General features: G+C 45.4%; 1 protein-coding gene across 3 annotated transcripts in view; it reads left to right on the top strand.

The window, feature by feature from the left end:
* Positions 1-22,071, top strand: part of LSAMP (limbic system associated membrane protein) — a 1,345,674-nt gene that overhangs the window by 832,046 nt on the left and 491,557 nt on the right. Inside the window, exon 1 of one of the 3 annotated variants that reach the window (XM_075118883.1) lies at positions 3,092-3,158. The exons of the other annotated variants lie outside the window; for them this stretch is intronic. Coding sequence (XP_074974984.1) covers positions 3,098-3,158 — 61 coding nt within the window. The 5' untranslated portion in view covers positions 3,092-3,097. Of the gene's footprint in view, positions 1-3,091; positions 3,159-22,071 lie in introns of those variants that run through there. 3 annotated transcript variants of the gene reach the window in all.

Below are 22,071 nucleotides of genomic sequence, written 5' to 3'. Positions count from 1 at the left end.
CTGTCTAGTGGGCAGAAGCAATAGGAAAATACTAAACCATGTTAGATGAGTATTGGAATTAGGAATACATTCAACTTTTTGTGTACTCAAATAGTAAGGGGTTAAAACCTTCATAAATATGTATGAACCGCAGTGGTTATCCGTGTAACACATTATAAAAGCTGAATCCTGGCCTGCGTGCCTTGGTGAGGAGTGGGAAGTGCCAGGATAAGAACCACTGGTGGTGGTGGTGAGGATGAGGACTGACACTTCAGGTTTTTCTACAAGGCATATGTTTGTAATGCGTATACCATGTATTCTGTATTTATCAGATTGCACTCTTCATTGTTTGGTTGGGCTAATACAAGTAGCTATTATAGAAAAAGCACTATGTAGTCTCTACTGTGAGTCGGGGGGGTGTCCCCCTTCCATTGATAACATCTCTACTGTAGTAGTCTTGGACTGTCGCAGAATGCTTACATATTAAAGTAAGCATAAACCCTCACCTTGGAGTGGGTAATTGGTTAAAGCAGTGATACTCAGACCTCCATAGTTCAGGAGCCAAATTAGCCATCGATATTACCCAAAAGAGCCACAGTAGTGTTAGTTCATAGTTTCATTTAAGATAGTACTATATATTCATATTTAAACAGCATGACAAGGGAAATATTTAGTGTGTATAAAATGACTGACCAAATATTTGTTCAACTAACTACAATTAGTTAATAACATAGTAAAATCATGTTGTTTAGTTAATAATTAAATCACATTAATATCATGTGCTTCAAAGAGCTGTAGGAGACACATTAAAGAGCCTCTTGCAGCTCACGAGCCTCAGTCTGAGTATCACTGGGTTAAAGTAACCCCTAACTATAGATAAGACTACAATACATAAACATGTTTGTCCATCTGTTTGTAATCATTTGCAAAAGCTGGAGATGAGTTACTGCAGCTGTTCCAGCAAAATTACATATTTTAGCATCAGAGTTTTAGGGCCAGCAGGGACCACCAGATCCTTTAGTCTGACCTCATGTGCATTACAGGCCGCTGCCGCCACCACCACCCACACATGACACCCAACAATGAGACCCAAGTGTTACAGACCACAGGTGACTAGACTATTATGTGCCACAAGCAAAGAATAAGCAGGGGTGAGGTGCACCAGTTCTCAAGGTCCCTGCAGTGGCAGGGAAATGATACAGTGAGATACCCAGGTAATCCTAGCAAGTGACCTGCACCAAGGCATGCTTCAGAAGAAAGTGAATCCTCTTCTCCCCCCCCCCCCCCCAAGATCCCTGCCATTTTGACCGGGTGAAAATTCTTTCCTGGCGCCACATATGGCAATCCGATACAGCCTGTGAGCAAGAGCCATCCAGCCAAGTACCTGAGAGAGAACTCTGTGCTACCTCAGAGCCCTGTCCCACCCACCCCGTCCAATGTCCCTTCTCCAGCCATGGCTGTCCCTCATCCTTCAGAGGAAGGCGATCAAGGGGGGAGAAACCCAGAATACTAGGGGAGGAAATCCCTTCCTGACCCCTGCAGGTGGCTTAATCATGAACTTTTAGAAACATGACAAAAACCAGAAATGAGCCCCAGGGCTAGTGAGCCCTGCCCCCCTATTATCACAAGTAACCTTGTCATACAATTACACTCATGAGTTTATCTAATTCTCGCAAAACTAAGTTGTTTGCCCCCATAACTCCTATAGAGAGGCTGTTTCAGAACCTCACCCCTCTGATGGTTAGAAATCTTCTTTTGATTTCCAGCCTGAATTTGTTCATGGCCAGTTTATGTCCGTTTGTTCTTGTGCCAATATTGTCCTTGAGCTTAAATAGCTCTTCACCCTCCTTGATATTTGCCCCTCTAATGTATGTATGTAATCACTTAAGATGCAAAATGCATGTGTCATGATGTCATGTGATGACAGCTTGCAGCTATTCCAACCCCAGCTTGCAGCTATTCCAATAGCTTGCAATAGCTATTCCAATAATAGCTTGCAGCTATTCCAACCCCAGCCCCCTGATCCGTAGGAAACGGTGCGAGAACAGCAGCTGTGGGGAGCTGTATTCCCAGTCACTCTATAGGATGGGGTAGGAACAGTAACTGTGGAAAGGCTCAGAGCTTCTCCGTTTATAACTCTGTTCACAATGTCTCTGCAGGAGGTACATGACCACAGGCTGTGATGAGCTCTGTTACTCTAATCTCTGCCTCTTCCAGCAGGAGTCACTATTGAGCATGGTGTTAGAAATAATAGCTGGCTATTTTAGCATCTCCAGTTCCCTTCCAGTGTATCCTAGCCATCAGCAGACACGGTTTGTGCAGGTCAGCAAATGTATAGCAACCCTGTTTGTTAATGGAGCTGGGGGAGAATAAATGAGCTGGAATACTGCTATGGATTATTCATCACAGCAGGGACTTGAACCTCTGTGTTTGCAGTCTGTGGTGCCTCTGTAATCAATTCCATCACCAAAGCCAGTGCATCACTTTAGCATGGCAAAAGCCCTTCTTCTTGTGCCATTGAAATGGGGGGGGGAGGGGGAACTAATCAACTCACTTTTGGTTACTATGTTTGTGACAGATTTCGCAGCTCATTGGCAGGAGTACTTTGTTTCTTTAGGACTCTTATTTTGGCTCTGGGATTAGGTGGTTTGTTTTTGTTCATTTGTTTCCCCTGCACCCGCATTTCCTTCTTTAGCTTCAGTGAGCAGATATGAGATTTGAATTCTCCACCACCGCCCCCACCCCGCACCGTCAAAGAAAATGTAACATCTCCTGGAGAAGGGAAGCATCCAGGGAGGAGGCAGAAAAGCTCAGAACAGGGGAGAAGAGATAAGAGCTAAAGAGTGGTGGAGGAGAGACTTAATTACTGATAGCCATTCTCCCTGTCTCAGGCACCTGTATCTTTCCCAGTTTCTCACACGTTTTCTCTCTCTCCTCTCAGATGTACACAGGCTGTATCACCCAGGGTTACTCAATCTCTCTTGCAAACACATGCACACAGTGTCACACAAACTCTGTCTCAGATTCCCCCTACCCTCTTCTCCTCCTTACCCTCCCAAGTCATTCATTCTTTCTGTCACACAAAAGCAGGGGAGATGCAAAAATGCTAAGACTAAAAATGGCAGTGGCAGTAAATAAGAGGAAAGGCAGGATGGATTCACACAGACTCCAAACACTGGGTAAGTGACATATCTTTTGAAACTTCAAAGTAATGAAAACTAATAGGGAATGGGATTGCTCTTCCATTTCTGCATTGGTCCTGGTTTAATTTTCAAGCTCCCACTTCATATCCTTTACAGAAAACACAGCTCCCCTACTACGATGATCACATTCCAGATTAACTTTCCCTCTTATCTGGCCCTCTAATAGCTACTTTGCTGCATGGTCCAAGGGATGGAAGGTGTGGGGCAGGAGTCGGGGGCGGGGGAGTAGGTTTATGCTATCTGAGTCTCTTGGATTCTGCACTGTACTGGAGTGGTTTGTGTGGCCCTTATTTACTTATTACCACTTTCCCCAGTGCTGCCAATAGGCTGCTCCACAGCATAAAGTTTCCATAGTGCCAAGTGTTCCAGCCACTGCCCTGCCCAGTGCGGCTGTGAGGAACTCACAGCAGTGTGACCGTCTGGAGGGGTGGCTGGCTGATTTTTAAAGTGTATAAGCAGCACAATTAAAGAAGTCTTTATAGAAATGAGTCATGGCCTCTTTTTTTTTTTTCAGAAATAGCCTCTCATTTTGGATGCCTCCGTTTCTGGATGCTGATCTAAGGCTTGGGTTTCTTGGGTGTGGGGTTCTTTTTCCCCTTCTTCAGAGGGGTTGCCCAGCTCTAATACATGAGTGTGCAGCCCCTCTAAAAATGAGTGTCAATTAGGTCCAAACCTGTGGTATCCAAAACTAGAGCTCTTTGAAAACTTGGGCCTAAATGGACAACAGTAGATTGCTTTCAGCCTATCTAACCTTTTTGATCTTTCTTTTGCTCTCTTCCTGTCTTTGTCCCTCCCGTGTTTTGTTATTTTGGAGATTCAAAGAAAATTAGACTTGGTGATGGGGAGCAGGGTGCACATGCAGACAGATTTTGACAGTCTATCCTCATTGTAGAGTTTGCTCTCTCTGCTTCACCCACTTAAGAGATGACGTTCTCGCTCCTGGGGCAAAAATACTGCAAATAACCCAAACCCACAGTTGACCTCTTAAAACCAAGCCCGAGATTAAATCAATTTTTAAAGGAGGCAGTCATTCTCATTGTTCAGACAGTGAGCAGAATGTGAAATCTATAAGAGCGTATTAAAATCACAGATTTTGTCTGGCTCAATGTTGACAAGCATGAATAGATAATTTTTAAAGGTGGAGGATTCAGATTGGGGCTTGAAGGGGTTTCTGTCGCTTCCATTGCTGAGGGTAGGGGAATCATCTCCCTCAAGCGGTGTCCATCTCCATGTTTAAAGCTGGCATTCTTATTTCAGTCTGTGTGGTTTTTTTTTTAAGGGGTGAATTTGGAGGGCCAGTTTGGGGGTGTACAAGGTGCTATAAACAAGTACTGTGGACTCATCATCTAGGGTCCTGATGTGGTGCTTAAGCATCAGCCCTGATAATGGTATCTGAATGGCCACTCACAGGAAGGATGCAGCAAGCGGACGTTTCCTTCTGGGCAGGCTGCAAGGCTCCTAATTACTATAAATCAAGAGAAGAGTCAGTTAGGCATGAGATGGGAGCTTCGCAATGGGAGACAGCAAAGTTGGAAATGTCTGGTGAATGGACAAAGTTTCCCGGCTTGTCAAAAATGTAGAAAATGATTATTGTCAAACTTCTCCCTCCTCCTTACCCTCCCTGTTCCTTTTTTTTCGGGGGGGAACCTCTCCCCTGCAATCACAATGTAGCCTCCACAATAACAAACTGCTCCTTCCCTGTGAGGCTCTCAAAGTGCATTACAGAGACAAGGGAAGTAATAATCTCCAGTTATAAGGGAGGAAACTGCCTTGGCCAAGGTCACATAAGAACAGCCATGTTAGATCAGACCAGTGGTCCATCTAGCCTAGGGGCCAATGCCAGGTGCTTCAGAGGGAGTGAACAGAATAGGGCAAAGATCAAGTGATCCATCCCCTGTCATCCATTCCCAGAACATGGGGCTGCATCCCTGACCATCTTGGCTGATAGCCATTGATGGACCTAACCTCCACAAACATATCTAATTCTCTTTTGAACCCAGTTATATTCTTGGCCTTCACAACATCCTCTGGCAATGAGTTCCACAGGTGAACTGTGCAGTGTGTGAAGAATTACTTCCTTATGTTTTTAAACCTGCTGCCTATTTCATTGGCTGACCACTGGTTCTTGTGTGATAGGGTAAATAAAACTTTCTTATTCATTTTCTCTGCATCATTCATGATTTTATGTCTCTGTCATATCCCCACTTAGTCTGAACTGAACAGCCCTCATCTTTTTAATCTCTGCTCGTATGGAAGCTGCTCCATACCCCAATAATTTCGGTTGCCCTTCTCTATACCTGTTCTAATTCTAATGTATTTTTTCTGAGATGGGCAACCATAATGGCATGCAGTATTGGAGGTGTGGGTGTACCATGGATTCATATAGTGACATTCGGATATTTTCTGTCTTATTAGCTATCCCTTTCTTAATGGTTCCTAACATTCTGTTAATAGCACGCAGAGCTGTATCAGTCAGGAATAGAACTCAAGTCACCTGAGTCCCCACACTGTGCTTTACCAGAACACCACCCTTCCTCTTTTGCAAACACCCATAACCAGTGAAAGCTACCACAAGATAAAGATCAAGTTAATTTCACTATGAACTCAGTTGTGGTTAAAATCTAACTTGAGAGGCCCTGGCTAGCCAATACAGTTACAGTGTATGGTATCAAGCAAAACTGTACAAGGTGATGGAAGAGGACTCTTTAGGCTTAACCTGTGATGTCTGATGCCATACCAGCATACACCAGAGGGGTTATTCCCTGGCAGGATTGGGGAAGATTAGTGGGCTGCTGCCTTCAGAGGCACATCTTTTAAGTAGTTTGCTCCTCAGTGTGGAGGTATCCTCCCATGGGGTCAACAGAGGATTGGGAGCCAGAAACTCTTGGGTTTAATAGATTTTTAGGGTCATAAAGTCATTAGGTCATCCAATCTGATCTCCTGCACAACACAGGCCAGAGAATTTCACGAAGTAATTTCTGCATGAAGCCCATACCTAGGGCTCAGCTAGAAGGCTTTCTTCCGCAACATCCGAGATTGAGTCAGATCCAGGAATCACTCTGCTTCTCTGCGTATTGGCTTCCTTATCTGTGAAATGGGAATAACTCACCTACCTTAGTAGGGAAGCAGTGAGGTTTAGTTAACAATGTTGGAAAGCAGAGGGCTTTGAAAAGGAAAGCAATGAAAAAGTGTCAGCATAGCAACGTCCTTTCTCTATACTCTGTAGCTGGCTGAAAGGCTCACCTGCCAGCTCTGAAGATCCACAGATCAGGAGAGGCTTGGAGTTGGCAGTGCTGGTGGGGGGCAGCTTCTCCAGCTCCTCCCCTCCTGGGACAGTTGGCAGTGACTACACAGTGTTGCTGACTCTCATTAATTGCTTCACCAGTAGTGGGATTTTATTTTATTGGCTCCCACTGATTCCAGTCTGGTCACTGCTCAGAAAGATCCAGCCCTCTGACACCATTCTCAGAGGGGAAGGAGCAGAAGGAGCCCAGCAGCTCAGGGTTGCTCCACTTCCACCCTCACTGCAGAACAATGGTTCAGTCTGCTAAGTGTTTCCTTCCCCACCCCCCCACCCATCTCTGCAACATCAGGCTTGGGACAGGGGAGAAGAGGCCCCCATGGCTGTAGCCCCAGGAATGGGGTAGGGTGAAGAACCCCAGAGGAGCAATAGTCTCTGTGGGGGACAGGCAGACATAGGGCTGGAGGGGGGGGCAAAATTACTTGAGGGGCTGGGCAGATGTAGGGCTGGGAATGGTAGGTACAGAACTAATGAATTAGTCTGTTGGGGCGTGGGGAGAACCTGGCAGCTCTGCTCCATCAGCAGCCACGAGAGCTCCTGTAGCAGGGCCAGAATTGCTTCACACTGTACAGCTGGGAGAGCTGCAACGCTGTACAGCTACCCACATGCTGGGGTGAGCAGAAGGACTCCAACAGCCAAAGGCAGACCAAAAACACTATATAAACTTTGCCCAAAAAATCATGAGGGGGGTGGGTGTGTGTGTGTGTTTTATCCTTTCACTTTTTGGGGGTGGGGGAGCCTCTGCCTTGTGATTTTGAACTTTGGGTGTTGGCAGCACTGCAACAATCACAAGGGAGGGACAGCTCTGAGTGTGGAGTGGGGGTGCAGGGGGAATTGGGGTAAAGGGGAAAGAAGCTGGAAGGCTTTGTGGCAAGAGGTGGCATGGTGTGATGGGAGAGAATGGAAGGGTGTCCGGGGAAAGGGAGGGGAAGGTTTGGAGAGGAGAGACTGGGATTTAGTGGGAGGAAGAGAGGGAGGAGACTTTGAAGGAGTTTGTGTGAAGTGTATGTGGGGGTGGGAGATTGCACAGGGAAAGAACTCTCTTTCACCCCCTTCAGATTTACCTCAGAATTGCCAGCTCCCAAATTTCAACAATCATGAATCAGACCCTCATGACCACCAGATCGCTGGCACAAAATGTAAGTGGTTTTTTTGAGATCATATTGTGTTGGGTTTTTTGTTTTGTTTTTAATGCCCCATGTGTGTGGCAAAGGCAGCCCCACAGGAAAAGAGGCCAAGTGCCAGGGATCTTGGGTGTTCTGTCTTGGTTTTCTTAAGGAGGAAAGGGAGAAAAGAGCCTTTGCTGGACCATCTTTTGTGGTTGCAGCAAAGGGTTGTTGGCTGGTCTTCTGGTGCTGGTGAGGAAAGTTTCTTCACATTCTGCCGAACACATTTTTTTTTGGTTAAAAGTGCTCCATTGGACCAATGGTCCATCTAGTTCAGTACCTGTGTCTGGTGGTGCTCAGTACTAGCTGCTCTGGAGATAGGTACAAGAAACCTCATAATTGATGATTACGGAATAACCTCCCCCTGGGGGAATTTCTTCCTGTGCCCATCAGTGACTGGTTGCCTTTTGCTCTTAGGTTTTCTTTTTAATGCTCAAGTATGAATCTTATGCATATAAGTGTCTAATACCTTCTTGAATCTTGCCAAGCTCTTGGCCTCAATACTAATACTTCATAATTAATAGTTCGTATACAGAGCTTTTTATTCCTAGCTTTCAAAGTATTTTACAGAAGGGTGGAAATAGTAGTACAGTGTTCTACAGACAGAGAACACAGAGGTGGTTTCTCAGCAAACACATGGCAGAGCCAGGAATATCTCTTGTGGCACTGGTCACAGATGTTACAGTCACATCTCCAGGCTGGATGTTGCCTCTCACCCCCATCTTATTTGCTAGTCAATACAATTGAACATACAGAAGCACTTATGGTTCTAAAGAAAAGGGCCAGCTCTTCTTGGGGAAGTTGGAGAGCTGTTAATCTTTGGCCGGGGTCAGTTGCCATTGACGGATGTGTGGGGTTCTTTTTGTTTTTGGTTTTTTTTTTACATCCTCCTTGTTGCTAACCTGGTTTGTGATCAGTTGAGTTGCATCACTTCTGTTTGCACTGGTCGGTTTATGCAGCCTCCTTGTGTGGCTTGTGGGGTTTTTCATAAGACGAGTGCTACATAATCCCTTTTGCCTTTTTGTGTATCATCATTGTGAGGTAGCAGTACATTAGTGCAATGTACAGCCGTCTTCCAGCGTACGGCTTTCATTGCCCTAGGAGGTCAAGTCCATTACTGTACTGTGGCAACATTTAGAAACGGCCTGGATAATCTTATGGCCATTTGTAGTTTTTCACTAAAATCAAGGCAATGAAATCTCATGCTTCCTGGCATAACACGTTTGTGATATGGGCCAGGAAATTATCTCCCCCTACCCCCAACCAGGTACAGCATTGCAGCAAATGACCAGGTTCATTGTGACAGTGTTTTAACCTTCCTCTGAAACGTTGAGTGTTGGCTACTGCTGACTACAGGAGAGTGGACATGTGTTCTGATGTCATCAGGCACATGTCATGGCCTGATGCACTAATAGAAATGTCTGTGTCCTGCTTACACTAGCTCTCCCACCTGTGGCAAATGGTGGTTTAGATTTTTTTGCACTCTTTAGTGGCTTAAGCCAAGAAGCTGGGAGGTAGAAAGGGTAGCAACTCTGTGTGACCTTACATGAGACTGTGTCCTGTGCCTCAGTCAGTAGAGGTAGACAATGGCAGCACGGTGCCATAAAACTTTATTCTGTACAGTCCAGTGCCTGTCATACATGCAGTACCCTAAGTGCTTGAGAGAGAGGTTGTCAGGGGGAATTTGAAGATGGAGAGTCAGTGAGGCAGAGTGGAGCAGGGAGCTTGCTCCGAAAGGTAGGAAACACAGAGAGGCGAAGGCTGCCACACCAACAGCACAGTGCTGCCTCTTATTCAAATAAGTGGGGTGGGGGGTGAAGTAGAGTACTGAGCTCTGAGTATTTTGGTACTTATGTTGGCATCCATCACTGTGAGATCTGTCTCCACCTTGCACCACACGTTCAGTGGCTAATCCGCCACCGGGCCAATAAGGCCTGTGCCCAGGGACCCTGGCCAACTGGGGGGCCTGGGAAAAATGACAAAGCTCCAGGCCCCAGCAGGAGCACCAGGCAGGCAGAGCAGGGCAAGCTCCCGCACCCCGACCCCACTCCCCGGTAGGAGCTCTGGAGGGGAGAACAGGGGGTGGGAGGGACTGCAGAAGGAAGGGGTGGGGAGGGGCCCCCACTTGTGGGGCCCCTGGGCTGTAGCAAAACCATAATCCGCCTCTGCCCACATTCCTTTATCCTTTCCCCAGAGCTTTTCTCAGTGCTCATGGCAGGCAGCCTCCATCCCAACACCTCAGACTTCAAAAGTTTGAAAAAGCCACCATGTGTACTTCTTCCAGGCAGTCTCTGGGATTGGGAGGTGTAGGGGGAACAATTAGGTTATTCTCTATCATCCCAAGTCTGGCTTGTGTGGTCAGAGACCCCGCCCCTCACTCCCAGTGGTGATTGTCCTCATGCCTTTCAGAAGGGCAATAGAGATATTGGGCCCCCCCCCGCCCCCAGCCTCGATTCAGTTGGTTTGTGGCTCTGTACCAATTCAATCACTATCTGTAGCTTGATGTGCAGCATTTTTCTGTGACTCTAGTGTGCCAATCTTGGGGTCACAGGGTTGTGTGTTTTTTGTGAGCGGGGTCCTCTCATTATCTGCTCTAATTGGGGGGAAAAAAAACTTTGTAGGACGCAAACTGTCAAAACTGTTTCTCTGATGCGTCTGTAACTAGCAAAATTTGTAAATAGTTAGCTCCAGAGCAGCTAAAGCCCTGACAAGGGCTTACAGCAAAGTTTATCAACAGCCACTAATTGCCAGCTCTGTTTGGATGGACTGTATGTGGCCAAGATACTGCAAATTAGAAAGTGACTCTGTTGGCAGGAGCTGAGTGTAGCTGCTTCTGGGATCAGAGGAAGTGATGCAGCTCTTTGTGATATTGGGAGCAGAGTCCAACTCATTCTGAATCCTTTGAGCTTACAATATTTGAAAATCAGTTCCCCACACTGGGTCTGATGCTGCAGCACCCTGCTGTAATAGGTGCTTTCCTATACAGATTGGTCAACAGCTAAATCAATCCAACACTGGGATTTTTTTCCCCTATCTGCCTGTTTGTGACTAATAATTTATCTGGAAAATTTCACCTCTATTTCTGTTTGTAAATTGCCCATGAACAGATTGAAATGTTATCAAATGTAACCCTTACTTTAAAATTCGCTGGATAATGTTTGTGAATAATTCTTGGTCTGTAGCTCATTTACGAACAGTTCATTGCAAGTATTTGATAGCACCTGTCGATCACCTAGTATGTTTCTATTCCCTGAGTGGATTGGTGTGAATCTGAAGATCAAGTTTCCAGAGCGCATATCTGCAATTGCAAATGCAAAATTTGCTTTCTGTTAAGTACCTTGTGATATTTACTGAACACTTGTGTTTCCAGGAGTGATCCTGCCAGTTTGCTTGTTCACTAGAATATTCATGTAAAGCAAATGCACAAGAGATATGAAAATAGCCAAAATGTTTGTTTTAAATTGAAAGGATTATTCCTGGAACTTACTTTGCATTCTGTGCTAGTGTGTGTGCGGATGCCTGCATAGGGACACTGGAAAGATGAGAGTCCTAACTGAGCTATATCTAGTTATTATGAATCAAACTCTTTTTTGAGTAAGAAGAAAATTCATAGTAGGGGATGGCATAAAGAAGGAAAGGACCTTTGGTCACCCAGCCTAGTAAGTGCTGCTGTGCCATAACTGGGCCTTCGCTAGCTACAGTGGAGGAAAGACTAACACACTGAAACAATCAAAGGTTCAAACCTTCTCTAGTTCTGCTTCTCCTTGCCCCAAGTGCTGCACTTACATTAAGCAGCCCATTCACAATGAAAGCCAATGTACTTTACTAAATAACTGTGGTGTAGAGCTCCTCTGGGAGATGGGGCTCCAGAACTTTTTGGTTTTTTAACAGGGCCTGTCAAGGGAATTGGTTGCAGATGGGTAAATGACCGTCATTCACCCATCTCTGGTTTTAACCTCCCAACACTGGAGTAGAGGTTGGGGTTTGTTAAGTGCACTTTGTGGCTCTTTCTCTTCTGCAACAGCCATCTACATAATGCAAAACACCACTTCTCAGCTTTAACTTAGCAAGGCAAAGTGCCTGGTTACAAAAGCATGGTGGGAGGGGAGAGAATGAGAAGGAGAGAGCGCATGTTTATTTGTTCCCATTACGGCACCGCTGCACTGAACACAGATTGAAAGCTTTCCTTCCAAAAGGCCCCTGGGCACATGTTGTTTGCACATAAATGACCGCAGGCGATTTATTTATTCGGCACAGCTGGATTCTGCGAAAGACATGGGCTATACCTGCCAATACCTAAATACTCTTTCCCACAGCACATAGAGAGCCTGCGGAATTGACTCTGCCACAAGAGAATCGAATAGTGTGGCTAGATTATTCAAAGGGCTGGGATAAATGTAGTACAACCACAGAAGATCTGAATGATGATTCAAACTAGGATATGGGTTATCAGATCTCCTGCTTCAGGGCATACAGTGGTGGCAACCATGACCAGAAAGGAATTCCACCACAACTCCTCCCCCCCACCCCGGCACACAGCAATGCAGAATAGGGCAGGTGCATTATGTTGTGGTAAGGGAAGAAATGGCTTGCCTTTCTCTGGAGCACCAGCTATTGCTGGGGGCAGGTTACCAGATGCAATTGACTAGTTTGTGATTGAGAAATCCTACATATCTATGCTCAGGAATGGTTCCCAAATCTGTTCTAAAGTTTCTTCCTCTCACCAGCCATATCTAAACATATGGCCCTATCTAGTTCCTGGAGGGCTTTAATCTGTTCCTTGAATACTATTAATCCCAATCTTCCCTCCTTCCGTTTCCTCCTTCTGTGCCTCTTTACGCCATAGCCAAAGGTAGATAGGATAGCACACATGCTTTTTAGCCCATTAGAGAGAGTGAAGAACTACTCACAATTCAGATCCAAACCTTCTCAAAATCCAGGCCTTGCAGTTCCAAATCTACTGAAATTTGGGGTAAGGAGGACTCTCTGGACAGAGTACCTGGTTCCTGGAGGTTGGACATCAGGATTTTTTGGTTGTGGTAGGGAAAAGTTGATTGCCCATGCAAAGCAATTGGGGAAGCAGTGAATGCTTCAGCGAGGAGTGTTTTCGAAACCACCCGAGAAAGATTGAGTTCCTCAAAGCTGTCTTCTGTATAGACAGCCTGAATTTCTCACCTCTCACTTCAAAGGTGCCTGAATACTTTCAAGTGCAAATAAGAGGAAGCTCAGACATCAACTGAGAGCAGAGGAGGTAGTGCTTTTTCTTTTTTTCCCCCTCCTCCCCAAAGAGGAATTATCCACTCTGATCTTTCCATACAGATTTTCAGGGAGGGGGATGTGCCTCCTTTAGGAAACCTACTTGCCTGAAGCTACCAAAAAAACCCCTAAACAGTGGAACCCCAAAGTGCTGCTGTCTCCAGGTATCTCTAGTCCATGAAAGACCCATTTTCTTTCTCCTTGGCCTAATCAATTGATTTGGGGCTGGATGTTTGTCATACAAAATCTCAGGAGAGAGACTGAAAATCAGTGAACAGAAACCCCAGTTAGAATGGGGTTCTGTTGTCCTAGCCATTTAAAAATGTCTGAGAACATGCTCCCTTCTCAAATGACCTTACAGCCTAAGAAGACAAGCAACAATTCAAAGGGGGGTGGGGGATGGAGAGAAAACTAGGATTATATATACGTACTTGTATATTTACAATAAAAATTGTAAATATACAAGTGCCACCTGTGACTCGGAAGACCCAGGTTCAATTTCCTATGCTGCCACAGGCTTCTTGTGTGACCTTGGTTAAGTCATATAGTCTCTCAGTTCCTCATCTGTACCATGTAGATAATAGTACTTCCTTACCTCAGACATGTAATGAGGATAAATGCATTAAACAGTAGGTGATTGTTATGGTATTGGGGTGTCCATATAAGTACCTAAAAACAAGACAGATTAATTGGCTGACTCGGTAGAGGTGTCATGGCAAGGGCACCTGTGCTAGAATACAGCCTGTAGGTAAGCTGAGGAGAGAGGTTCTGGTAAGAAAGACCAGAGTCAGAAGAGCAAGAGGAGTAGCTTTACCCTGACAGCGCTGGTTATTTTCTAGCTTCTTTTAGCCTTTGTGTTTCATTCAAGCCCAGAAAATGTCCAGGCAGATTCTTCATTTTCCCAGAGTGACTGTGGAAAGGCTTTGTTCCATGTGTCTTGGCTTTTCTTTTTGTGTGTGTTTGCTTCTCGCTTGCTTGCTCTTTTTCTTTTTTTTTTAAAGATAGGTTATCAGGGACCAGAAATTTAGTTTTCACCATAAAAAGGATAGCCGGCACCCTTCACACACATGACACTCACACGTGTGCTCCCTGTATTTGACAGCAAAATCAGTTAATCCTTACCAGCCTCCTCCTGCTATCTGAACAGAAGGCCTTTCACTTAGCAGAAGAGCAAAAACAAACAAAAAAAACAGAAAAAAGAGGAAAGCAAAATCTTTCCCCTCCAACTTTTCTCCCTCCTCACCTTTCCCTCTTCCTTTAGTACCTGGTTACCTGCAGATGTTAGCACAGATTTCCAGCTAACCAAAGCTATCAGTCACATGTTAGGAAAAAGATTCATCTGGGGAATTAACCTCCAGAGCCGCCACCAACCCCACACTAGGAGGAGCTCTCCGTATCTCTCCCCTTCTCTCCAGAGCGAGCGCGCGCGCACACACACACACACACACATATATACACTAGGAGGGACTGTCTCTGTACCTCTCCAGTGTTTGGTTTGTACAGGTTTCTGTTGAGGTTACAGGCCTTCCAAGTAAATGTCTGTCTCTGTCCTTGGTGCTGAAATGCAAAGGTTCCTCTGAGATCTTAAGGGAATCAGGGTGCAAGAGCTCATAAAAACCACTGAAAATAGTGTAAGCCTCTCTGTAATGAGCCAATGAGTTCATGTGTTTTGTAGCAGTGGATGTGTTTTTGAGGTGTTTACATGGGGGTTGTGAAGAGGTGTTAGTCCACAGGGAGACCTCTCTGAAAGTTTGACAAAGCAGCTTTCTCAGAAGAAGGAGAATGTTAGTTTTCCCCTGGTGCCCACCTAGGCACTCTGCCGCATAGGTGTTTTTCTCCCAGCTATATGGAGTATTCAAAACAAACTGTGTTCTCAGGTTTTTGATCAGGAAGAGCAAGTGTCACGCATGCTGACTGAAATCCTCAAGGTAGAAGGAGGGATCCAGCATAGTGCAAGGAAAATTGGTATGAAAGAGACTTAATGGGTCAGGACATAGTATTTGGGTACAGAGGGATTGTGTGTGTGTTTGTACTACGCTGCTAAGAGAACTGCTAAACAAAGTATGATAGTAGTAACATAGCTTTTCTCCTTTGGGCCACTGGTCTGACCCTAGTACAAGTTGGTAGCGGCTGAAAATTATCACCCTCTGGTGGTGGTTCAGTGAGCCCTGTGTGAAATGTTTATGGTCAAGGGCCAGTTCCTACTGCAACCAGATGCCCGTCACAAAAAACTCATCTTTTTAGTGAGCACTGATAATTGGACTCTTCAGGAGGAAGACTCCTTTTCTGGCTGAAAGTACAACTGGCAATTGAGAAACACAAGGCACAGCTTTGCCACTGACTCTCTGTATGGTATTGCTTCCATCACTTAACTTCTGTGTGTCACCCTTCTCCTCTGTTTAGATCATGATACCAGTCTACCTTGCTGTGAAGCTAAACTTATTAGACAAGATTTTAAGCTATGCTCAGCATCCACTAGGCACAGCTGGGGATGAACTGAGCAAAGAAGCCAGTTGTTGGTTCCCTGATTCTGGGGCCAGTTCTACTCCGTTAAACTCACTGAGAGCAGCCTGAAGGAATACTAGCCTGAGAGCTCCTTAAACAACATCAGCTGGCTATGAACCCAGAAATCCTGACAGACAAGTATAGTCAAAGAGCAATTACACTCCAGCCACACCCCTTCTCAGCCTAAATGTGCCCCCTCTGTTGTGCAATGCAGTGGGTCATGATGGCATAGGAGCCAGCTATGTGAACACTGTGCCAGCAAGGAATTCCCCCAGTCTAGGGGATTCCCCAGCTGAGGACATTGGGCATCACTCTGGTCCCTTTCATTGCTAGAAGGGCACAAAGACATATAAAAGTTTTTTTTTAATTAGTCCACTAATTTTTGTAAAACACTTGGAGATCCTCAGATGAAGAAAAGGGCAAAATTTTTCATAATAAATGTAAAGAGACAGTTGAAAATATTGTTGTTAAACCTATTTTGTATACATTGTGATTTGATCATGTCCTGAAACATCCTCTGTTCTGACTTTTGGGAAAGAATTTGATACTGCTTCAAAAAGTACATTGTTCACAGATGAAGAAAAAGTTGGATCCATGTTCCACTTGGTCCTCTCCAAAACTGGGTGATCTCCTCTAGTACAAAAAATGTCTGTCCTCAACACTGGATGAGGCAACCTAACTGGGATTATTGACGCACACAAGTTATTTCCATCACATCTACAAGTTTAAATAATGTGTTTTGCCAATTCAATTAATTTGAAACAAGCCCTGTGGAAAATTAGGACACAGCAAATCAAGGTGAAAAAGAATGGCAGCTAAGACTCTTTCTCCATTAGAATCACATGTGGGAAGAACAAAGAGCATTTAAGAAGCAAAAACACAGAATGCTGCACCTGCAGAATTGCCAGGCATGTGACAAAACGCTTGTGTGCACCACTGCGTTCTACTGAGTGGGATCAAATCTGAGTCAGGGTTGTGAGTGTGTTGAACCTTCTGATCTAATGACTGGCCAACAAGCTGTATTGCAGGGGTCTTTGGCAGGAATGCTCTGTCTCTTGGAGTGCAACTCAGAAGGACAGGTGTAGTTTGACTTCTGTATTTGTGCGGGGCAGCTCTAATCAGACCATTGGGGCTGTGTGCAGAGCAGGAGGAGGGCAAATTCTGTGCCTGCCCAAGGCTTGCAGTTTCTTTAGCGGAGCAATGGCCCCCTTCAGGGGTGAAAGCAAAATTTGTCTCTTAACCCCACCCCCCCAGAAGGGGCGGAGCCTTGGGCGGAAGGAGCGGGGCTGGGGGGGTCAGCGTCACCCGGCCAGCCCTCCTGGGGCTCCAGCGATGATTTAAAGGGCCCGACCACTGCAGCAGCCAGAGCCCTGGGCCCTTTTAAATCACTGGCCCCGGGGTAGCTGCTCCTTTTGCCTCCACCCTGTCGGTGGCCCAGGGTTGGGCAGGGCGGCAAAAGGGGCAGGGAGGTGGCAGCGCTTTAAGCATGGTCCTTTAAAGTGGCGAAAGGACCCTGCTTAAAGCACTGCCACGTCCCTGCCCCTTTTGTTGTTCTCTTCCCCCCCCCCCCCCGCACCCCGCATTGGCGGCCCTGCCCGTAGGGACCTAGCAGGGCCACTGACGGGGGCACAAAAGGGGCAGCGAAGTTTAAGCAGGCGGTGGCCCTTTAAAGTCAGCAGTGCGGGCCGGTGCAGGCGGCCACGTTTTACTGGTATGCCATAAAAGCCCATACCACCTTACTTTCACCCCAGCCTCCTTTCCCCCCCAAAAAACTATGCCCATGCTCAGACTGTTAGGCACGTGAAGCAGAATGGAGGCATTTTAGTGACCGTCATGCACTTGACGACAAGCAGTGGAGTTGGGCACTCATGCTGGGTCAAGGTGGAGGAGGGCACCATTCCCTAGCAGTGCTATTTTGGTACCTTTCTACTGTGCTATATCTGGAGTCTGTGAATTGATACAGAAATCAAAGGATCAGTTTGTGCTGTCATTGTTCTGTCTTCTCTGTGTGTCTTGAGCTTTCCTATGGTCTTTTGGGAATACAAAGAAAGTGCCCATGAGCCCCATTCATGGACCAGGACTCTTTTTTGTACAGTACCTAGCACAATAAGACAGTTCCTGCTCCAAAGAGCTTCAGGATGAATCCTGGTTAGAGTTCATTGTAGTAGCCTAGGCTAGAGGTGATGACAGCCCAGAGAACTGAGGCTAGGTCCTCATCAAAGAAGAAAGGGTATGTGGATTGGCCAGCCAAAATGAAATGAGAGTTTCTGGTGACTGTTGCTGTTTGTGTCCTGACTTCAAGACTGCACATCAGGGTGACAATCTGTGTTGGCTTATGGCATAAGTCCCACTTTCAGAACTCTGCAGGGTGAGATGAGATGGAGTGCTGGGCAACACTGTCCCCTGCTATAACAAAGCCATGGTCACAGACAAGACACCATAATTGCCAGATAACATGTGACATAAATAACATACAACAACTAAATAAACAGGATCTTCAGCTCAGCAACACAGGCCTCTGTCACTTGAACTAACAGAGAATTCTTATTGGATGTGAGTAAAAATAGGCCCTATATCTTTTTTTTTTTTTAAGAGGATATAATACTGTTACTTAGAGCTAAACATCAGTTCCGTAAGGTTGAAATGCCAATACTTTTTAACATTTACTTTCTCATTTCATTGTCTCACCTCCTCATCTTTCTTCCCAGAGCTCTACCCACAATTCCAAACTTCACCCATAATGCTAGAGGAGGCTGATGTTAACAGCTGCTCCTTAAACAATGTTAACACTCAAATTGACATAATTAGCCATCAGAAAATGCCATGGGGTTGTTTTGAGCTCTAAATATTAGAGATGGGCCTGAGCTGAATCATGGAATATCGGGGTTGGAAGGGACCTCAGGAGGTCATCTAGTCCAACCCCCTGCTCAGAGCAGGACCAATCCCCAATTTTTGCCTCAGATCCCTAAATGGCCCCCTCAAGGATTGAACTCACAGCCCTGAGTTTAGCAGGCCAATGCTCAAACCACTGAGCTATCCCTATCTATACGCAACCATATCTATAGTAAAACATCCCCGAGAATAAGAACTGTTTGGTGCAGCCCCTTAGAGAGATAAAAGCAAGCTGTAAAGTTAGGCTCTGGCCTCCCTGGAGATCTGGGATGTTTAGATCCAGGCCTGTGGTTTGAGACCAGTCTCTGCTAAATAAATGTCAAGTAAATTTCCATCATTTTTTGTAATGCAGTCTGACTGAGAAAAAGAAAAACACAGTAAACTGAGAATGAGTGACTGATAAAATGCAGCATTCTGCTAGTGCAAGGCTATGCTGGGCTGCAGTGGTCTGTGCTCGCTTGGTAGTCTGTCTGGAATGAGGGAAGCCTGAAACTTCTTTTCTTTAGAGAAAGGCAGCTTCCCAGAATTCCCTCTCCGAGCCTTAGTACCAAATTCCTGTGGTTCATCTTTCACTTCAAGATGTTTACTATTTAACAGCGTCCTTAGCGGTCATGGACTATATAAACCAAATCCCGGACGCTGCCTGCTGATGTCTCCATACCCAAAACAAGGACTTTCAGTCCAAAATGACATTTTGATTAAGGAAAAGAACAAGAAGGAATAAAAGGAAAGTCTGCATGAGAGTGTGCAGTATGTTGTCCTCAATTTTTAACATGAGAAATGATTCCTACCTCTATTGAATTAACAAGCCCAATTCACCAGCCCCAGGGGGCTGGATTGCCTTCAAAGAAAATAAAGAAGAAAGAGCCCAGAAGAGAGAAACCATTCATTACTACATTCCTACTCGGAGCCAGAAGATTTTAGGCCTCAGTCTACAAGTTGTGTGTGTACCCTTGTCCTGGGCTCAAATTGGGGAATTAGGAAGCAGTGGCACGCCCTACATGAAGCCCAGTTGACATCAGTAAATGACAGAACAAGGGTCTGCCTGCAAGGAGCTGCTTACGGTAGAGCTATGCATGGGACTAGTTTATTTTATTTATTTTAATCCTGTTCCTGTCCCGCCCCACAGTACCCACTCCCATTTGCTCCCACATTGTTTGTTTGAATTTTTATCCCACTCTTACTATTATGGCAGTGTGTACCGTGGGATTCCAGTCCCACTGCAGGCCTCTGTTTTACAGGATTGGGGGGCTAGTTCTCATTCTGGTCCAACTCCCAATGATTTCAGTGAATTTTGCCATACTAAGGACTGAATGTAGACTTAAGCATTTGGCCTTATGGTAAAAACATCTTTCTCCCTATCGCATCTCCAGCTCCATGTCCTTGGCAATACATCTTCTATGGTATTAACAGTGGATTCCCTTTAGATAACTGTGGAGTAATACATACTGGATAGCCCAAGCACAGTGGTTTACTGAGGGCTTCTCTACGCATGAAAATTAATCTGGAATAAGGTAAAATGTGAATCTGCTTCAGATTCACTATTCCTGATTTAACTCTGTGATGCTTTTATTCTGGAATAAGATTGCCTTTTTCAAAATTAGCTTAATCCACTTGGGTTCTGGAATAAGTGTAACTCCATGTGTGGACAATCAGGAATAGCTATTGCAGAGTAACTCCCCATGTAGCCAAGCCTTCAGTACTTCTAAATACTGTGCATAATAGGACAATTCTCCTTTTTGGGAGAGTAGTGCTCGTAGCAACCTATGGTAATCGAGGCTTTTGTACACTCCTTGGAGGGATGCACCTGAAGAGCGGCCAGGGGAAACTGCTCCTCTGCCAATACATGCCTCACTTGAGTCAGAGGGGTAGCAGTGTTAGTCTGTACCCAAGAAAACAATGAGGAGTCCGGTGGCACCTTAAAGCCAAACAGATTTATTTGGGCATAAGTTTTTGTGGGTAAAAACCCCACTTCTTCAGATGCATGGAGTGAAAATTACAGATACAGGCATAAATATAGACTGGCACATGAAGAGAAGGGAGTTACCTTACAAGTGCAGAACCAGTGTTGACAAGGCCAACTCAGTCAGGCTGGGTGTGGTCCATTCCCAATAATTGATGAGGTGTCAATACCCAGAGTGGGGGAAATTGTTTTTGTAGTGAGCCAGCCAGTCCCTATTAAAGCCCAAATTAATGGTGTTAAGTTTGCAAATGAATTCTAGCTCTTCAGATTCTCTTTGAAGTCTGTTTTTGAAGTTTTTTTTGTTGAAGGATGGCTACTTTTTAAAATCTGTTGTTGAATGTCCAGGGAGATTGAAGTGTTCTCCTACTGGCTTTTGTATGTTTCCATTCCTGATGTATGATTTGTGTCTATTTATACTTCTATGTAGAGACTGTCTGTACATGGCAGAGGGGCATTACTGGCACATAATGGCATATATCACAATAGTAGATGTGCAGGTGAATGAACCTCTGGTGTGGCTGATGCGGTTGGGTCCTATGATAGTGTCGCTAGTGTAGATATGGGGACAGAGTAGGCAACGGGGTTTGTTACGGGGATTGGTTCCTGGGTTAGTGTTTCTGTGGTGTGTAGCTGCTGGTGAGTATTTGCTTCAGGTTGGGGGGCTGTCTGTAAGCGAGGACTGGCCTACCTCCCAAGGTCTGTGAATAAGGGATCATTTTCCAGGATAGGTTGTAGATTGTGGATCATGTGCTGGAGAAGTCCCTCACTTGTGGAGTCCCAGAAGATCAATTCTTTCTGATCGTATTCAACATCTGCATACAGCCATTAAGTAAATTCATCTGTCTTGTTTTAGGGACTCATATGGACCCCCAATACCATAATACTTGATTGATCACCTCCTGGTTCTTAGTGTATTTATACTCACAACATGCCTTTGAGGTAGGGAATTGGTCAGACAGTATGGACTCAAATGCCAGCAATAGGCAGATGGGCATACAGCTCTACCTATCCTTTATTACATATGACCACAACACTACTGCCAAGATGGCCCAGTGCTTAGACAAGGTGAGTTTGGGGATGAAGGTGAACGTAAGAAAAACAGAGAAGATTACTGGTGGGCAACGGAAAGCTTTCTGATGCGTTTGCAGCCACGGTGCATGTACACCTGTAATCGGTCAACTCCCTCTGGAGTTCAGGAGTACTCCTAGATTCTTCTCTGAGGCTAAGCTCTCACATAGCAACACTGATGCTTTCTACTATCTCTGGTTAGCTAGGAGACTCTATCCCATCCTGAAGGACAGTGACCTGGCCTTGATCATTCACACCTACACCATGTCCTACCTGGAGTCCAGCAGTGCGGCATGAATCTATCAGCCCTTAGGAAACTCCAGCTGGTACAGTATCCAGTGGCACATCTCTTCAGTGATACAGGCTACCAGGGGCAAATCAAACCTGTCTTGCCCACAGAAAATCAAATCAAGTTCAAGGTCCCTCTCAATGGCCTGTGCCCAGCATATCTAAGAGTCACAGGATGGTCGACAACTCTGCTCCTCAGGCACAAGGGGAAGCTCATCTGTGCAGGAGACTGAGCTTTCTCAGGGGCTGGTCTGAGACTGAGGAATGAACTCCCAAAAACCTAAGGACTATAACAAACCTCCCCACCTTCTGCTGTAAGTGCAAGGTGTGCTTCTTCAACCTGCCTTCTGTATTATAAGTACTTAGTAGCATATACATTTAAAAAACCATAATATCCAAATGCACTACTAAAAGAAAACACTACCCTGTACTCACAGTTCTACCCCCAGA

The sequence above is a fragment of the Caretta caretta genome, chromosome 1, assembly GCF_965140235.1.
Source record: "Caretta caretta isolate rCarCar2 chromosome 1, rCarCar1.hap1, whole genome shotgun sequence".
In the NCBI taxonomy this organism is placed as follows: Eukaryota; Metazoa; Chordata; order Testudines; family Cheloniidae; genus Caretta; species Caretta caretta.
This window is presented reverse-complemented; position numbering and strand designations above follow the sequence as displayed.